The 21052-nt window shown below is 38.0% G+C and overlaps 1 protein-coding gene across 1 annotated transcript in view; it reads right to left on the reverse strand.

Annotated features, from left to right (window-relative positions):
- Nucleotides 1–16260: 16260 nt before the first annotated feature.
- Nucleotides 16261–21052, reverse strand: part of LOC134527832 (probable rRNA-processing protein EBP2 homolog) — a 47191-nt gene continuing 42399 nt past the window's right edge. Inside the window, exons 5-6 of the mRNA XM_063360780.1 lie at nt 18569–18837; nt 16261–17567 (exon numbers count right to left, since the gene is read on the reverse strand). Of these exons, the coding sequence (XP_063216850.1) occupies nt 17360–17567; nt 18569–18837 (477 nt within the window). The 3' untranslated portion in view covers nt 16261–17359. The remainder of the gene's footprint in view (nt 17568–18568; nt 18838–21052) is intronic.

Genomic DNA, 21052 nt, shown 5'->3' on the forward strand with positions numbered 1-21052 from the left:
TGGACGATAATTGGGGAAGCGATCACTACCCTATCCACATCACGTGCCCTGGTAAAACGGGAACGATGGTTTCACAGCTGTAGCAAGGTTCAAACCATGCTAACTGCTATTATTATTGTAGCAGCAAACCACAGTCTGATTACCATCTTTGCCTTGCTGGGTGGATCTTTAGGTTTCACCAGTTTATTAGAAATGAACAAAAACAAGGTGTGATTCCGTCTGAAATATAATTACTCGATACTGAGGAAACTTATAACAGATACAAGAAAATATTAACGTACAATATTAATTAAATTCTTAAACAGTTCTCAGGTATATTAAAAAAAACTTATTGGCCGGCCGTACATGGAATTATCAAAAGTTTCATTTACTAAAAATACATAAACCAATAAAAAAAATACAAATATGTTTAAACGATCCCAGGATATATAAAGTCCAGAAATTATGTTTATCTAATTAACTTCATCTGACGACGTAATTTAAAGAAAGTTCAGAAAAGGGTCAAAAGATACAGAAGCACCGGAGGTCGGGGCTTCGTTTCCCGGAGATCACGCGGGTACATGATGCCAGGGCGCTTGTGTCCTGTTGTGGAAGGGAGATGAAAATGCCAATTCGGCGTTCGGCTCTCGGACCCTGTCTGGAACAGTCCGAATCAAAACTGATCAGAACTTGAACACAGACAGTATACGGGGCAGAAAATGCCCGGAAAAGTTAAGGGGAGGTTGGGGAAAGTCGCGGATCGTCACTCACCAGACAGGGGAGTTGGCTTCTGTTTACAGATGCGTCGCCAGCCAGGAACTGGATCCCGCGAATACGCGGCTGGGCGCGGTCGTTTTCATCATTTCAAAAAAAAAAAAAAAAAGAATAACTATTACATTTTGTACTACACAGACGGACTAAACTACTTGAAAAAGATTATAGGGATAGCATCCCTTATTTATGCGACTACATAGTCGGTTGCGGCCGGATGGAAGTCTTGCAGTGTCTCGTCGACTCGCCGATAATCGCGAAAAGGTCCGTCTGCAGTCGCGACGCGAAGTGTCCCACGAAGAACCGCGTCTCGTAATTAAAAGTCAATCTTGAATCAAAAGTGGAGGGGAGGGGGCTGGGAGTCCGGACCGAAAGGTCCCGAAGTTCCCCGAGTGGGCATCATAAAACAACTCTGACTGATGTCTCGAAGTTGGTAGCACTGGCCGACTTTAGCGCTACCTGTTGAGAGGTGTCTGAAATAAAAAAGAATCGACTCGCCCAAGGCATCTGCTTTACCAAGGGAATAAAGGGCGCAGTCTAGTGCTACACTCTGGCGGCCTACAGGGTAAGTTGGCTGGGCGGTTAGCGAGTTTGCCGCTAGGTATCGTGTGCGGTCCATCTTGGCACACACAATTTTTATGCAAGGCATCCTTGGAGACGGTCGCTGTCTGCTGGGATTTCTGACCTGTCATTGGCCTTATGCGAATTCTTAGAACTGAGCGGGAAGAGGGGTGAAGTAAAGGGGGGGGGGGGGGGGGGAGAAAACGCAACGATGCTGGGAACAAGCATCCATGTCGTGACTCCAGGGGAGTGAACCTAATACGTATTCGTGACAGTAAAGGCTATGGTCAGCTTGCCTCTGAGAAATTGTAACAGCTCGTCCAGAGCTGCTGTAGGCGGTTTTAGTCATGAAGTGAAGTAACATTACAGGCCTGGGACGTGCCTTTAAGCGAGGGAGATTTCAAACTGGCTGCCAGCAAAGTATTAGATCTGCAAAATATCAGATATGTCTCTGGGAAAGGTGCTGCAGACTACTGGCACAAAGTTTAACTTAGGGGAGTACACCAGACTAACAAAGTGTAAATCGCCCTTTAGAAACCAAATTATAAAGAAAAAAAAAATATCAAAAAAAAATATAAATTATATAAAATTAGAGAAAATAAAGTGTCGAAATTCCTAATTTGCGGCACACAGCGCTATGGTTTCTCTACCTACAATACACGGAAAGCGGACTGGGTCAACTTTCACTAGTACTTAGACCAAATGTTCCAAGTCACACCAATAGTTCGACCCGATACTCTACCACATTGTTATGACTACTTTCTAACTCAATTATCCACAGTAGTGCATCTCACTGTGCCTCTCAAATTGATGAGGGGAAATCGAAAACGCGGTATAGCGCCATGGTGGAATTCTGAATGTCAGGATGCAAATGATGCCCGCATTAACGATTTAAAAACTTATAAACGCCAATCGACTATGGAGAACTATGCAATATTAAAGCGAGTTCAGGCGTTGGCCAAGAGGACGTGGAAAATCGTCAAACGTACAAGTTGGATGAAATTTTGTAACAGCCTATCTCGTTCAAGTCCAGCGGCTCTTGTATGGAAGAGGTTTGGCTCCTTTGTAAATTGTACCCGATATGATACGTCTCCTATGATGAAAGAGGACCTGTGGCCTAGATTTTTGACCCAGATTGCCCCGGACTATGTCCCAGACGCCAATGAAATACAACCGCTCGTATTTGATGCACTACCAACTAAACATTATACAAATTTCTATGAACAGCCGATCACAAGGGTGGAGTATATGCATTGTCTTAATACTTGTGGGAATACGGTGGTCGGACCGGATTTAATATCATATTCTATCCTCAAGCATCTCCCCACCAGGGGTTCCCAATATCTATTAGAATTATATAATATGATTTACAATACGACATTTATTCCGGACACCTGGAAAATGTTTTATATTATACATATTCTTAAACCGAATAAACCGGTAGATGATCCTGCCTCCTATCGACCTATTGCATTACGTTCTTGTATTGCCAAGCTGTTTGAGAAAATTCTTAAAACCCATCTAATCTGGTGCTTAGAGCGTAATCACCTGCTTCGCACAGGTATTAGTGCAGGGGATGCTATCGGCAAACTCTATTCACATATCACCGAAGCGATTACTCACAAACACATTCTGGTTTCTTAGATATTGCAGCTGCTTTTGACCATGTTTCGCTCTCGGTTTTATATCGAAAAATGTATACCATAGGGATACCTATCCACATTATTCATTTGGTATAAGCATTAAATACGGAACGGCGTTATAGTCCTCGAATGGCTGAAGGTCATGCATTGTCCAGGATAGCATACCGGGGGCTCACGCAAGGTAGCTCCTTGAGCCCAACGTTATTTATCTTATATATGCAGGATTTGGTGTTACATATTGGAGGGGTCTCCCGACTCATAGATTACGTGGACGATGTTGTATTATGGGCCTCATGTCGAACCTTTCAGGAGGCTGCCGGGGTAGGTATTGTCGGATGCTCTTAGTCATCTACAGGTTTGGATGGTGCAACATGGCTTAGATGTGGCGCATCAGAAGAGTAGCACCATGTATTTTTCAAGTAAGCGGAAAGCGGTAGTTAAAAAAAAAAAAGATTGTAAACATTACTGTGGCCATAACTATAAATGTGATCTGTGAATATTGCATTACTTGTAAGGTTTTGTTCATATTAAAAATTGACTGTAATTTTTATCCAATCAGGGAACACCCAAGTATTGAAAAATTTTCAAAACTTAACCCGGCACTTCATGGTGCTCGGGGTACGTGAATTTTTTCCCTTCCCCCTTGATGGCCCTCTCAATGTCACACAGTTAGGCCTTTCAAAATAGTGACCACATAACGTTATTATGCCTTGTGGATCTAAATAAATAAACAAACGAACACCAAATATCTAGTCTTCATGTCAGTTACGCTGAAGCCTAAAGTTATCAATATATGAATACCACATGGTACATTGGCCGGGAAACAAAATTGGACATGCTGATGCATCAAAGATATTGCCTGCACATGCAACCATTAGGCAAATTCCAGTGGTGGAAGATATCTTGTTGTTGGAATTGATGACTATGCCACTGGTAGACATTGCTGCCATAGCACAAGCAAACGAAAACCCCACACTGATGGAAATAAAAAACAATATTGTCCATGGTTAGTCTAATGAAGCAAATCACAAAAGAATAAAGCTATTTGGAAACTAAGGGTGGCATTAACAGAGTACAAAAAGTGCATCTTTTTTGGGAAACAAAGTGGTAATTCCTCCATCACTGAGATCACAGCTGTTACAAATGTTGCATGCAGCTCATAATTGAGTGGTGAGGTAGAAAGCATTGGCTTGAAGCTACATGTCATGACCAGAAACTGAATGGTGAAATTAAACTGATGGTGGGAAGGTGTGCAGTGTTCGCAATGTCAAACAAATCCACCTAAGGTAAACAAGGTTACTTGGATTCAAAATACAGAGCAGTAGACCAGAATTCATATTGATTTTTTCAGACCATTTCAAAGCCATACATTTCAGACAGTAAATAATTTTGTTTCAAGTGCCCAGAAGTTAGGAAATGTAAATCCAAGTTGTCAGCACAAGTAATAAGAGATCTTTGCGACATATTCTGCATGCATGGAATAGGTACCACACACAATCGTGTCTTGACAATCGTACAGCCTTTATATCAAGGGAGATGAAACAGTTTCTCAATAGAATAGGTATAAAACTCATCCGTATCACACCATTTTACCCAGCATTAAACATATGGTTCAGACTATCAAGGGTAAACTCAGGCAGACAGAGGATGGATATTGTTTAACTAGGTTAGTCAGGATGCTATTTGCTCTGTGAACAATACCAGGAGCAGTAACTCTTACAAGCCCTGCAGACATTTGAGAAATGAATTAGACCAGATTCATACCAAAGAGAAAGAGAAGGTAGAAGACCTGATCCTGTACAAATTGACTTTAGAATAATCAAATGAATTCCTGGAGTAGTGATATTGAAAGAAACGCTCTTGTGAAGATGGTGTGTCTGCACGTCATGCCAATCAATTACATACATCGGAGGGAGCCATGGTAAAGACTGAGAACAGAACAGCTAGCATCACATCTGCATAAAAACCTCAAGGTTTGAATTAACCAAATTATCACACAATTTGTTCACAAATTTGATATAACATTTAAATTAAATTTGCATAATGTTAAAAATATGTTTCTCATTTAGTACATATAATAATTTGCAAGAAAACTTGAACACAATTTTATACAACACCAAATGTACTTTTCTTTAGGGACTGTAAAATAAAAAATACAAAAAATTTGTACTCTACTTTTTCAAAGGATTTAAGACAAAATAAAGAAATGTTTAGAAAAAGCTAACCATAATTTTGAAAGAATATGTAATTTTTAAGCTTTTCCCCCCAACCTACACTGAACCTAACTATGGCATCAGTATTATTTCAGTCGATAACTCACATTGACCTTTTCATTACTATGGGATATTTGTATTAGACATCCTTTACTACATATAATTGTTCGTCCTCGAAAACAACACTTAGCATTACATATTAACTATACTTTTGTATTAAACAAATTACTTCGCACTTTAACTCCTGTGTAATTTGTATGGCCTGTGAAAATACTTTGTATTAATGAGCATTTAGTATAAACAGGGTTTTTATTAATGAAGTTTTACTGTATGGTTGCCAGAACCACAGTGGTCACCTTCACCAGAGGGACTGGTACTTCCTTCACCAGGACAACATTCACCATCCTGCTTGGGACTTGAAACGGTGAAAACTGGAACGGAGCAGCAACGAAGCAATAAAGACCAAGAATGTCAACAGGTGCACTAAACATCAAGCAGAACCCAAAGCCAATTAACCAAATTAAAAGACTTTGTACTACAAGGTTTTAAAAAGGGATATAAGTTGCATTGTTTAAAGGTTGTGCATGTTGTGTATCATATTCATTGGTAGCCCTGAGTCGCTCACAGATACTTATAATCAACTAGTATTCTTTCGTCAATAGCTGGAAATATAGTTAAAAGTATGCAGAACGAGAATGTATGCGAGTGGCCATAAAAATATTATTTACATATTTAAAAAAATAAAAAGGGCTGGAAAATGAAACTGCAGCTTGGCTTGGACCAACAGACATTAACTTGTCCACAACAATCTTTACATAAAAGTTTTTACTGAGCCGTCTAGCGATGCCACCTGTTGGTTATACTAATGAGTAGAGACCGGAAAAATTCGCCGTTTCAATGGCCTTCAGGATAGACTGCACATTCCCCTGTACACTCGGGCAAATAACGCCTGTTCATTGGCTGCTGACTTGTGAGTCGTCCCAGCTGGTTTAGTGTGCGATTCGATCCTTCTTTGGTTGAGGGTTTATAATTGGTTGAGATTCGTCTATATGAATAGTAAGCCAATAGCAAAATCATCTAAAAGATATATGTATTTGACTTCTAGCCTATCGCCGAATGAATCCGCGAATTTTTCCGGTCTCTACTAATGAGCAACGACCAAAGCACCACACAGCTCTTCAAACACTTTTGTATTTCTATGCCAACTACAGAGCTTGGTAAAATATATTTTCTGTATCAGTCCTCAAAAATGCATAATTTATTCTGACTGGCTGATAGAAAATGTATGAAACATATCATTCTACAAGAGATAAAATACATAAAAACACCACTGCACAAACATCTGCTGCTTTTCTCCTGTTAACTGTGCAAAAACCTGTCTTTTTCCTACACTACCTTAACATTAAAAATGTCATAAACCCTCAATGTTATAGAAATGGATTTAAACATAAAAATTTGCCAAAATTAAGTCAAAATATAAATACTAAAATAAAATGATGAAAATTATATTCACACAAACTCTAATAACTTAATCAACAAATTAAAAACAATATTTCAATAATAATAATAATAAAAAATTAATCATTAAATATCTCAACAATCTTTATGAGTGAATACACTTCAACCATGAAAATAAGCATTCTAAGCCTCCGACAGAGAAAAGTAAGCATACTTATATATTAGCCTGCTAAAAATTAAAACCTTCTGAAAAAGTTGTAACTGTCAAACATTACTATAATGTATAATGCATATGAAAGGGGCATAGTCTAACCATTACATACTTTTGCGAGAGCTTGAGAGAAAACACCTTCAATTAATCATGAAGGCATTGGTTTGTGCCAAAATTCTTGTAGGGACCATATTTTCTAATGGATAAGTGAGACATAACAGTTACCCCGAAAGTGCTTTGTGAGTGGTTCAGCCACTCACACAACTGAGTAACTATGGTGTCGAAGATTGCAGAAGGTACACCTCCTAATGTTGTTCTTGCTCTTCAAGCGTGCCTCAGCAAGAAACAGGTCTCTGCAGTAGCACCTTCATCACTCACTTCCAGTATAGTGATTTCCCCAAGCTGGATCTCCTTACAGCAATCATGAAATTTCTGTATTTCAGAACTTCCTTACATACTTAAGTGTTTTCAGCATCACACAATGAATACCAATTAAATTAAGAAAATGATATAGGATATATGACGGTGTTATAAATCAAGCACGACAGACCATTGGAACTGCAGTATAGTTTTAATCGAACAGATCTTAAGGTGTACCATACTCGAGAAAAAATACGTCTGGCAACATTCCTCCCACTGCCAACCGGGAAGCACAGATCTAGCAACACACAAACAAAGCACTATAGGGTGTTGTGGAGAACACTTAACCCAACAGGTACGACAGTCCAAACGAACGAGGTCATTTGTGCGGAATCTTGTAGCTTTGAACCATGGGACCTTGCGCAAGATAATATTCTGAGATGATGGTATCCATACCAATGTTATTTATGTTCAAGATGATGTCATTTCTTTTTTTAACTTGGTTCCTGTTCAAAATATAGTTAGAAATTATATGATAATATTGTTAATTTTCAATAATGAGTCAACTGATATAAACAAATTAAGACCAGAACTAAACTCTTTTATGTTATTCTACATTAACTAAAGCTATTTTTTTTACATCAAAAACCATCATTATGGAAAAAATAATGTAGGAATTAACTTAGTATACCTAGTAGTATTTCTTATAACACCTCACACTGCACTTTCTTTGTGTTTTTTTGTTTCCACATGTTTGATAACATCGCGTCTACCGCCATGTGCCACAGAAAAATCACACCTACACAAGCAACAGAAAGCATATGTAGCACCTTTCCGAGATTCTTTGATACACGGATACTCTTCTGAAAATGCATGTCGGTAAACAGTTTCATATTTTCTATACATTTTAAAATTTCGAACAACGCATTTCACATAGAAATCGACTGAAGCGTTTGCGAATAATTACTGGGACACAATAGAATAATGGCTGACTTAACTATTTTGATTCGTTCACGTGACGCGATAATCGTAGCATATCGAGTCCACAGAACTAACTACCTGCGATAATCGATAATACATGGAGTTCGCCGAACGTACTTTACGATAATCGCGATTTTACCGTTTGATGCATGATTTGATGCAAAAAAATATTGAAATACATCGCGGATAAGACAAAAGTCAGGAGATTTATATGAAAGCTCCGGAGGGTGGGAGATAACCTACAAAATCCGGAGTCTCCGGCCAAAATCGGGAGAGTTGGAAGGTCTGTGGTCCCTTCAATAAGCCCACATAAACAACGTTAAATAATCCCGTTCGTGTCCTTTTTGAATGATCGTTTTTCCCGTATTGATCGGTCAAAATTTTGGAACGCGCCCTTTATTTTCCTTGTATTGATCATTGAACAACTCAAGATGGCGGCTAATGTACTTCTTCAATCGATAGTTGCACTTTTACCTCATCGCTCGGGCGGTCTTTTTGTCTTGTTGGCAACACTACGCAAGTTTTTTTTTTTATGTATCTAGTCATCTTTGGTCTAATTCATTTCTGTTTTGTTTTATGTATGTACCTTTAAACATTTTTGGCACGTGGTCACGTGAAAATACGGTGCATTTGAAAGTATTCAGCAGCTACATTAAATATATTTTAACGTTTTTATTGTGACCCTGGTGATGGCCCGACCAAAAAAAGTAAGAACACTAGACGAGAGGTTAAAGATCGTCGAAGAAGTGGAGAAGAATCCTGGCGAGAAGAGAGTGGATGTTGCTAAACGTCTTGGAATTCCACCTTCTACACTAAATTCGGTCTTCAACAAACGTGAAGAAATACGTGCGCAGGTCAGCAAATACGGCCTATCAAGTAAAAAAAGAAAGACTGGTAGGGAATCTAATTTCCGTGAAGTTGAAGATGTACTGTTTAAGTGATACCAGCAAGCAAGGGCTTCGCATATTCCCGTTGATGGAACAATAATAAAAGAGAAAGCGATGCAAATTGCACTGCGATTAGGCATCGAAAATTTTTCAGCGTCAAATGGATGGTCTACAAGGTTTAAGGAACGTCATGGCCTAGTCTCGAAGAAGGTCTGCGGGGAAAGTGCATCAGTAGATGAACAGGTCACTGGTCGTTGGTTTGACGATCTTCCGAAGATCCTTGAAGGTTATGAACCTCACGATATATATAACGCTGACGAAACAGGCCTGTTCTATAACTGTTTGCCAGAGAGAACACTTGCAGTGAAAGGAGAAAATTGTTATGTGGGTAAGCATTCTTAAGACAGACTAACAGTGTTGTTGTGTACCAACAGTGACAGTTCCGATAAGTTACAGCCAGTTGTAATTGGGAAATCGAAAAATCCTAGGTGTTTTAAGAATGCGAAAATGCTTCCAGTTAAGTATGAATCAAATAAAAGTGCATGGATCATAGGCGTGCGCACGGTAGGTGCCACAGGTGCCTTGGCACCACCATTAGGGTTAACGTTATTTGGTTTTTTACAAGCAGAAATAATACTTACTTACAAAAAACCGTATTATTTCCAAAAAAAATAAAAATGTTTTCCAATCGTGTCGAGTTACAGATATGTGCTAATAACACTATCAGTATATCAATTATCAATCGAACCAACTATACACACGGAAACAAGCCAGGTGCAATTACTTGTGTTGTACACGCGGGCCGCGGCTAGGAAACTTCTGAAATGTAAATACTTCTCATAGTTCTCCTCGAAAAACATAGAATGCGCGCTCGGTGTCCACTGTTCACTCCACTCGGCAGGCGCACGGAATAATAGCAGCCGTCCGCCAGGGTTTTTTTTTTTATAAAACGAGAGAGAGTTTAGTTAGTTAAAAGGATAGGCTTACTCGATGACTTATATGCAGTCGCCGACAAAACATTTTCGTTGTATTCCAAAAGTTAAAACTATTGTCCACTCTTATTTGTGTATTTTTATTATTTTAATATTTTACATATTTAATGTATGTTACAAAAACTCCCTTGATTTGTTGATTTTAAAACTTAACATTTGAGAATGTTTTTTCTAGCATTTATTTGGCGTCTTCAGAAAACATGTAAGTACGGTTTTTCAAAACCACCAGCATGAATTCCGTGCAAACAATTTGTGCAATTTACTTTATGGCTCAACAAAGCTTAAAACTGTAAATAGTTTAGTAGTTTTCCTGGTGATTATAACGTTCAAAGCCATAATTTGTCATAAAAAATGTTAAAATTTTTACATCTGTGTATTTAATGTTTTTGTTCGGAAACACCTTAAATAGCACCATTTTGCGCTTTAAAATCCAAATTTTCCCGGGGGAGGACCCCGGACCCCCCCGCTTTAGGCTCGGGGTCCATTAATGACAGGGCTGTTGTGTAATCTGGCACCACCAATACTGAAGTCCTGCGCACGCCTATGGCATGGATGACTGCAGATACATTCACTTCATTTTTGAGGGCTTTGGATTGCAAAATGGGTTCTCATTGCAGGAAGATTCTGCTATTTATTGATAACTGTGCTGCACATCCACTAGACATTAGTTTTTTGAGAAATGTGAAAGTTGTCTTCTACCCTCCAAATTGCACTAGTATTTGCCAGCCACTGGACATGGGTGTTATAAAATGTTTTAAACACCATTATAGGAGAATGCTAGTCCAGAAAGTTGTGTGCCTGCTGGACATGGCCACTGAAGGCAGCACTGTGGGACTCAAGTTGAATGTGCTGCAAGCTATCCACTATATTGCTGCAGCATGGAAAAAGGTGACCCCCACAACTATCACAAACTGCTTTGCCAAGTGTGGTGTTGCATGCAAGCTCTAGCTTCTTCAAATGATGTTCAGAAAGAAAATGGTGAAGATTTTCAGGGTGATTTCGAGAAACTGGACACACAGAATGTTGGCTTCGACACATATGCAAGAATTGATGAAGAAGTTGCTACATGTGGTCCTATTCAAAGTGTAGAGGCCTTGTGTGACACCGCTCAAGATCTCCAGGACAGCAGTAGTGAGGACTCTTGACACTGAACCAACACAGACTGAGGTGGTCCCGTCATTTGCTCAAGCACATGCTGCTTTCGAAACAGTGAAAGCATTCTGATATTCTTGCAAGTGACACAGATCAGGACACTATTTTGCGAATGGAATCAGTGATGTTCCATTTGAAAAAAAAAATACCAACACCAAATAAACCTCAATAAAGGATTTTTTTAAAGAAACATTAATACATATCTATACACTATTTGCAGTGCATAACATTTTTCTGTGAATGTGCATTTTTTTGGTGGTGACTTTCTGGGCTAGGATTAGTATTATGTAATATTTTTGTGCTTTAATATATATTATGGAACTTGCAAGACGTATACATAATGTGAAATTTCAGAAATTCTTAATTTTTTAAATTTTTTTTTTTTGCTTTGTTCAATTTGTGAATTGTGTTTGTTAATTGATGTACATATGTATTTTGAAATTAGTGATCTGCTTAATTTAAAGTAAACCTGATTTAACAAATGATTACTATTATTTAAATTTTTTAGAATGATTTTATGTATAATAAGCTTGGAAACCATTGCTTATGCATACATTTACAGGTCTGCAAACAAATCCCACATATATTATTTTCCTGCATGCATTGTTTTTTTCTGCTGGTCCTATGAAAAATGATGGATAGAGGTTTCACTGTAATTAATTTATTCTTATTTTCAACTCTTGTATTTTTTAAAATTTACCAACACCTGTTATTATGTCAACCATCTCAGAGAGAATTAAAATGTGCTGTGTGGTCAGCTGTGAGAGATGTGGTTTCTCTGGTGACTTATGGGGGAAGTGGTTGGTCTTGCCTCAGCCGCTTTGGTGTGACGAGGTAGAGGTGTTGTTAGGTCTGTCGGACGAGGTGGGGGAGCGAGACAACTCTCGCCGTGGAAAAATTTAGGGAGCGCCAGCGAAGTCCACGAAGCAAAGGTTAAAATGGGTTTGCTGTAGTAACGTTTGGTGTAAAGGAGTGATCTACGAGAATCATCATGGAAATGTGTTTTTGGAGTCCGAGACTATGCAGCCTTTTTTTTTTGTTTTGAAATACCTACTATAATACGGATCTACGTAATATGTTTTGCCAACGTTGTGTGTTGGTAATGCAAGAGAATAGGTCTTGAGTGGCGGTGCGCCAGTTAATGGGTCTACGAGCCTACATCCCTTTTATCTGCTACGAGATTATAAGTCCAGTTTCTAGTGAAATTTTTCCAAGAACAGTTCGGTAACGAAGGTTATGCTAGGGGCACGGAGAAGTCTAATGCGCCGATTGAAGACAAGAAGGGATGTTCTACGTTTGTCTGCAGTCTTCTGACAACGGGACTGTGGCGTGCGGAAGGCAAAATATACAGAGGCATGCAAGATACTTCAGTCTTCGAGATGGTGAACTTAGTTTTTGTGCAAACAGCAGTAAATTGCAGGATGCAAATTTAAAGGCTGTTCGTCGTTGTAGAGGCTTCTAGAAAACTGTAAGTGTTGGGCGTCTGGTTTTTCTTGCTTGATGTGTTCTGAATGTTCGTCATAATTTTATATATATATTTTTTTTAGTAGAACTGTTGATTTACTTAGGGTTTTCTGTCGTTAATTGGACGTTGCTTTTCACTGTTGGGGAGGTTTCACTGGCGCGTCCGATATATGTTTAATAGTGTAATTTTTGCATATTTTTTTTTATTGGAAAATATTGATCCTTTCAGGGTACACCACAGTAAATCAGTATCTTTTTTATGCACATTGCGAATGGAATTAGAAAATTTGTTATTTGTAATTCTGATAACACCGCTGTCTAATACAATTATTTTTAGATATATTTTATATATTTTTTTAATGATAAATATTTTATTATATTTTTATATTATTTATCTGGTGGTTATCTGGCGTTTGGTGAACTTTATCAGTCCTGTGTGGCAGAGGATGGATAGTAAATATAATAAGAGGATTTTGTAAATCCTGGCCGAGAGTACAAACTTATAAACTCTGGAGTAAAATTTATTTTCGCGCTAGAGATTTCTGAGGCACAAATTAATTTTTTTGAGATTTGGTCCTCTAATCATTATTCTTGTTTATAACCATATCTTTGTAGATATTATTCCTATTTGTTGTTTTTGTTTAACGTTGAATGTCAGAGATACAGTAGAATCTCAGTACTAAGTACTTACAGGGACCTCACGTTTTTGTACTTAGTACTGAAAGTACTTAGTACTGAAACATACATACATATCATCTTTACAAAGAGAAAAAAAAATATTAAAAAAATAGCGACATTATAAGATACATTATTTTTTGGCCAACATCTGACTTCAGTTAAACATTGGTGTGTATGTATAACTTAAGTTAAGTTATTTTTAAAAAAAAATCTGTTATTTCAGTTTGTTTTTGAGCTTGAATGATGCTCTGTTGAACAAAATGTTCTATCTCATAGAAAGATTTCCTGATCCCTTCTGGAATCTTTTCGTGTTTAGAGATAAATTTGTTCAGTTTCTCTAAGCTCTGAATAGCTTCTGTAGCTGTCACAGGCGGCTCCTCAGTGTCAGAATCATCATCTGATTCGACTTTTGATGACTGTGATTGAATGACTTCACTAACGATGTCACTGTCAGTCAACACTGGTGTTGTTTCTGTTTCATTATCCACAGACACATAGTCTGTGAATTAAACAGCATCACACTGCATGGAGGTTGACACTTCTTGCCATACTTCAGGATCAATGTCATTGCTTTCGCATGTTTGTGCTGCAGTATGGCTTGCATCCTGGTCTGATGAAGTTGCAGTGAGCTCGTCAGTGTTACAGTTAACAATGCCAGACTTTCTCCAGCAGTTGGCAATAGTTTCTGGCTGAACATTCCACCATCCACCAGTAATCATCTCAATTGCCTGAAGAACATTGATGTTGGTGGGCACTTTCAACCTAATGTTGATGAGCAACCTCTCAACAAGATGTTTTCGAAAATGCACTTTAGCATTCTGAATAATGCCTTGGTCAAGGGGCTGTAACTGAGATGTGCAGTTAGGTGGCAGAAACATCAGTTTGATTTTTTACAGTCGAAGATCAACAGTGTGTGCTGCGCAGTTGTCTACCAACAAAAGAATTTTTCTTCCCTCTTTCTTCATGTCCTTATCGGTTTTCATGAGCCAGTTTGAGAACAGTTCTCTTGTCATCCATGCACGGGTGTTGCTTGCATAATCAGCAGGAAGCCAAGAAACTCCCTTGAAACACCTGGGAGACTTGTGTTTACCAATGATTAATGGCCTCAATTTTTTTGTTCCTGTGGCGTTGCAAAAAAACAACACAGACAACCTTTCATTTGCTTTTTTCCCTCCAGTGCATTTTTCACCCCTATATGCCATTGTCCTGTTCGGCAAAAGCTTGTAAAAAATGCAGTTTCATCAGCATTGAAAATATTGTCTACTGAGTATGATTTAAAAATACTCTCCGACTTTACTTCCTTCCACTGGTTTGCTGCCTCTGAGTCTGCATCTTTGTCCTCCCCACAAACAACCTTCCATGATATACCACGTCGTTCCCGGAACCGGTGCAACCACCTCGAACTGGTTTGGAAGTCTTGAATCTCCATAAGCAATGCAAACTGTTTTGCTTTAGCTTGCAACATTGGGCCAGTTACAGGAACATTATTTGATCGTACTTCCCTCAACCATTTGTTCAAGGCATCTTCCAAACCTTGATGATCGCCGGAACGAAGCCTTTTGCGGTCACAACCAAACAAAGATTCTTCATACATCTTTTCAATATTTGCCCGGTCTTTTACAATAGTACTAACAGTCGTCGCCGCAATGCCATATGTCTTCGCAACTGCGACTTGCTTTTTCCCCTTGTCTAGTTCCCTTAATATTTCCACTTTTTCCTTAAGCGTTTATTGCTTTCGTTTCTTTTTATCTCCAGAGTCACTCATTTTGTAGCACAAATACAATGCAGTGTCTAAATAACGTAACCTGAAAATAAACTCAACAATAACAATAAACAATCCCGGCACAGACGTCAAACAGTATATTAGCGTAGCGTAACACTTTTGTCTAAATAATTAATACTTCTCTCAAACTTCCGTGTTTCGATGTATCGAATGGTGTTGTGTTGCTCACGTCGCATACTACGTATGGTTTAATCTATGGTAGTGCGCGCAACTGTTTGTTAACTTTGTTTTGAGGGTTTAGAGGTTAGAAAATACGTCGCGGTGGTATTTGTTAATGTTTGTTCTACAACATTAATCATTTAGCTGGAAATTTATTTACCAGTTTAAGTAAATTTTGGTGTAGTAATGCCACGCTACTAGTAGAATTTATACGTTATAGTGAAAATATGATACTTTAAACTGAAACAGTTTTGCATGGTGAAGATACGATTTTTGGCGGGGACTTAAAAAAAATACGTTAAATTGAAATATACGTTATAATGAGGTACGTTGTACCGGTATTCTACTGTAGTCAATTCTATTATGTTGCCTTTTTGAAACTTATTATTTATTATAAAATTTGATTTAAAATTACCAGCTGAGATTAAATAATAATCTATTTAAAATATTGTATAATAATATTATAATTTTGTTTTGTATAATAATTTATTTTTAACTGTGGGGATCAAGGGAAATGTTTTAGGGGTGCACCAGGGGGAGGGGCAAGCGGTTTGTTTATGAGTGAAGCCACTGGTGGGTGTGGTTTTGTTTTTGAAGCTCACACATATGAATGCAGTGGAGCCGCCCAGACCCGCTCAGAATTTAATGCCCTTGGCCCCTTTTCGGCTATTAAATTTTTTTTGTGTGTGTATATTGTTGGTTTTTCCTTCTTTAATTTTTTTTAATTGTTTTGTCTTGTAATTTGTTGTGGAAGCGGAAGATGTTAACTTTGATTTTTATTTGGCCAATTACAATTAGCATCACACTCTATTCTTTTTTTATTACATCGTTACCTCCCTTATAGCTTGATTATTTTTAGGTTAAGCTCTGGGGGTGTTTTAGTGGAAATGACTATGTCCAATTCCTTCACCACTTGAACATGTGTTTACTGTAGATTCTTATCTACAAATGAAATGAATTCAACTCTATAAGCAATAATGAAAGCTTTATGATTTTTTATTGTGCCATCATGGAATGGTTGAAAAACTAAAATACTGTAGAACTATGTATGTACATCTGAAAACTCACCAGACAAAAGGCAAAGGCGCCAAAAGACACACAGCTGTGAACATAGGTGACCTTTGATATATAAAATATACAGAGGTCTTCACAATTTTTTTTTGCATTTCTTGAATTTTTATAAAACAAATAATTATAACCAGAAAATGCATAATTCGTTAAAAATCATACACATGAAAACATAATAAACAGGACCATTATAACAGTGTTCTACTGTACTTATTAGTTACAGTTCCCAATTTCCAAACTGTTATTACATACGGTTTTATTTCTGCATAAAAATGTTAAAGGAACCATAAAATGGGTTACATTTATTTGTATACTTCTGATGTTGCCTGAAAAAAAAAAAACACTATGGTTTCATTCATATCCAATGTACTAACTTACCTATTTCTTACTTTGTTAGAATATGAAATAATAAATCCCTGCTAAGAAGATTCACAATAAAGTTAAAAATTTATATGTATTAACGTAAATTTTATTAAAAGGATATAATTGTATTCATTGGTCAGGTGCTAAATTTTGAATTATATTAGGCAGGTAACTTTCTTAACATAAATTTATTGTACTTTTCTGATGTAAAAAATAATTCATTCAGAAAATTAATTTGAAAATCAAAACTTAATATTTTTTTTTCTTATTATAGGTTGAAGGAAATATCAGGTTAAAAAAAGTTCGCATCTGTCTGACTACCAAAATAAACAAATTTCCAAAGAAAAATGATACATGAAGCAGTCTTGAAAATCGCCAAAAGCCCTGAAATGTCAGTTTTGAATATTTTAATTCTATTAAATTAGTTAGCATTGAATATTTTTACTGCATTTTTTTTTACCTCATCCCAATTGCCATTCAAAAAATTTGGTGAACATCTGCCACCAACACAGCCCTGAGAAATATATTCAAACCTGTAACATTTAATGACAAAAAATATTTTATAGTACATTTTATAAACAGTTATTGTTCCGGCAACTGGAGAAGCAGCTACGGGAAAACCAAGGAAGGTCATCGTTACTTCTTCTTGGACTTCATCTTGATGCGCTTGCTTTTACCCGGCCGCTGCTGGCGTGCCTTGCCCTTGGCCCCACCTCTGGGACCGCCCTTGGGCCGCGTGTACTCCGACACATCCGCCGCGCTCGCTCGAGTGTTCACCTTGCCGCCGCGTTTCTTGCCGCCGAACCCAAACTTCTTGCTCTTGTACTTCTGCTTCGCCTCTGCCCTGCACACAAGAGACAAACACCGGCCATTGCATGGTTAGCAGCATTCCACCCTTGCCCTCTTTCATGATAACTTTTATTTGAAGCTCAAGTTAACCTGCTAACTTTGCTGGTTCCAGATATTCACGAGGAAGTAACTTTAAATGGGATTACAAGGGTAAATGTTTATAGGTACAGCTATAGTTCCAGGGAAGAAAAAAAGTGTATCGGGAGTGAGAAAAAAACAGAAAAGTGCTACGTGGACAGTGCACCCGGCAAGGAGACGTACAAACACAAAGCTGGTGTCTTACCAGACGTGCAACGGCACACCGGCGGAAGGCACGGATGTGTCTGAAGGTTTCTAAAGGGCACTAGAGACCATATGCTAGCAGGCGGAGAAAATCTGAGTGCAGCTAAATCAGCATGAGATAAGGGACTAAGTGGTGCATGGCTACCCAGCGCTGAACACCTAGCGACAGTCGAGTCGCATGTGGAAAGTTGAAGTTGAAAGGACCATACCGAATGCAATAATTAAGCAGTTTAAAATTTATATCTCCTGAAAAGCATAACCAGATTAATTTTACTAATTTTTTCGATAAAAAAAATTGTAACTGTGCTAAGAAAATAACTAGTTTGCGACACAGACTGTGGCAAGGTGAACGACTAGAATTTTCTGATCCTGCTTCAAATTAACACATAGTGAATTTTATACCCGACATATACTTCAGTAAGTAAGACATGGATTTATGTATGATTAAAATATACATTCTGTCTTCAAAGACGTTTACAGTTTACAAACTGTGACACCAATTTATATATATATTTTTGCATGCTTTAAATATCCAGATATTTACTTTATTACAAGATGGCATCTTCCCCATATTTTAAATATTTTTCAAGACTCCATCTCCTTTTAATTCCCTTTTTTACAGGTTTTGAAGACACTCTTTTCAGTCCCTGCTTTTTCAGATTTGCCATGTCTAAGAATATCCAAAATGAACACTAACTGCGGGAGATGACTAACTTTTTGCTGGCAGGTCCTTTCTGGCCTGGCCCCCTGCCGCCGGACCCCTTGCCAATGGCACGTTTGGGGTTTGCCTCTAGGAAGTCCAGGTCCGTGCGCACGCCCTTGCGGTACTTCTTCACCTCCTCCCTCAGCTCGCGCTTCTCCTTATCGCGCCTCAGCTTCGTCTCAATCTGGATCTGCTTGCCGAGCTTGCGCAGCTGTCGTTGCTTGCGCGCTCGCTCGCTGAGAACCACTGCCGCCTGCTTCTTCTGCAGCACCTTGCGCACCTGCCAGCACACACACTCACGCTCAGAGCAACTCTATTCCGGCGGGGCCATACCCACTTCTTTTACTCATATTGTATTTTGAATACAATCAAATTCTTTGCGAATATCAAATATTTTTCAAATAAAATATTAACATACGGTGAAACTATATTACACACTTAACAGGAAATTGTAACCGATATGCAGGGAAATGAAAAAAAATAATAAAAATCCTAGCAATGCATTTTCTTAAAATAGTTAAATATTAGTTTAAAAATTGTTTTGTTAGTCTGATTACAAAAAAATATTATTATTAAAAGGGCCCACTACTAAAGCATTAGGCAGCATGTTACAAACATACATAAAATAATATTTATTTAGATAATAACAACATTGTATTGCAGATCAAAATTTACAGCCGACTCCGGGGCCCTAAGCTTGAGTTTTTAAATGCACACGAGTTAGCAGTCATATGGTATTATTTCAAACAGAATGCAGTTTTGGTATGCTGGAATCATTCGAGATGGGCCGTGTGCTACTAAAGCGTTCGTAATGGAAGCTGACTGGTCCGCACCCTTCGGGTTGGCCATTTAGCATGTGTAACTGTGAATAAAGCTAATGAATAAAGAGCTGTTCCTAATAAATTGATAGAAATAGCACAAATATACTATGTCAGAATTTGTTGTCTCCTGTGATCCACGCTGTGGCATTGCAGGTCCCTGCACTCCCCAATGAAAGTTTTCTAGCTACAAATTGTTTATTTTTGGTGCTGAGTGATGCAATAATCTGTGATAATGTATGAAAAAGCATCTTGAATTGTGTGTATTATAATTTTGAGGATAATTTTTTTAGTGAAAGATGAAAAATCTTAGAATTCAACAAACTAAATTAAAAAATTTCAAAGCATATTTTTTATTGCCAACTCTAAATCAATTGTTGTGTCAAGTATTTTTTTTATTCCGGACTTGTTACTTTTGGACGGCTTGCTGGGTCAGTCTGAAAAGTACCATGTTTTATCGCATAATCGGCGCACATTTTATACTAAAATCAAGTTTGAAAAGTAGAGGTGCGAAGTTTATGTGAAATTTTTTTTTTGTTTCTTAGGTAAAGTTATTTATGAAAATATGTCATTGAAAGTAAGTTTATTTAAAAGTGAAGTATACAAGAGCATGCAGAACAATTTAAATTAATAAGTCATGCAACATAAACATATCAACTTTAAATATAAAAACCAATACCGTAATGCGAACGTGAGTCGGTACGCATAACTATCATCGTAGTACACACCACAAAAGAGTGTGGGCAATCAAATGTAGTTAACTCGGCACTCGACAAGAGAGCATGTTGCATGCAATCGACAAAATATTGATATTCGACTGTGTGTGCGTACTCTATACGGGAAGCAACATAACCAAAATGAATGATGCCAACTAGCGCTGGCTACATTTTTATAAGCGGTACAAAGCGGCGACGCAGACGGACAGTTTAAGGTGTTACCACTCACCACCTCCGGCTAGCTCAAATTAGATGATGAGTGGAACATACAGATTGTAGGTCACGAAGAAAGAAGAAATTTATACACAATGTTCGATGTATTACCTGGTTTTAATTATTCAAGGAAAAATCACACTATATTCCATACAATAGAGCACACAAAAAAAATTTCAACGGTACCTCCATAAAGGAGAAAAACACGTTGACTTATTATAAATTACATTATATTGCCTGGATAAGTTTCGGGCTGTGACGGCTGGACAAAACCCTTTGTCACCTCGCTGTGGACTTAACCTACGACTGCAGTCGAAAAAATTTCTAATTTATTAAAATGTCAGAAGAGAAAAAAAAAAGTTGTTAGGCGTCGCCCGGACCATAGCCGCAAAGTTGTAATTCAATATAACATTGTTAAATGATGCGAGCCATCGCCTGACCATGACCTCTCGGCACGGTGCTCAGACAATGACTGACCTTACAGCCTTCCTTTCCTTTGTGCGGGCAGTGTTCTGAGCTCGCTGACATAATTTTCAGCCAATCACGGCGCATGGTAACAGAGGCTTCCACGAAATGCTTACTTCTGTTCCCATGACGCAGCGATTTTCTCTCTTTACCACACTCCCATGACAGTGACTCACACGCCTAGCGTGTGAAACAAAGCCACGGTCGTGGAAAAAACGCAGGAGAATTACATCAGCATGCCTTCCCACACAAAGAGGACAGCAAAAATTTTTATACTAAAAAA

Source organism: Bacillus rossius, chromosome 1, assembly GCF_032445375.1.
Source record: "Bacillus rossius redtenbacheri isolate Brsri chromosome 1, Brsri_v3, whole genome shotgun sequence".
NCBI classification, from domain to species: Eukaryota; Metazoa; Arthropoda; class Insecta; order Phasmatodea; family Bacillidae; genus Bacillus; species Bacillus rossius.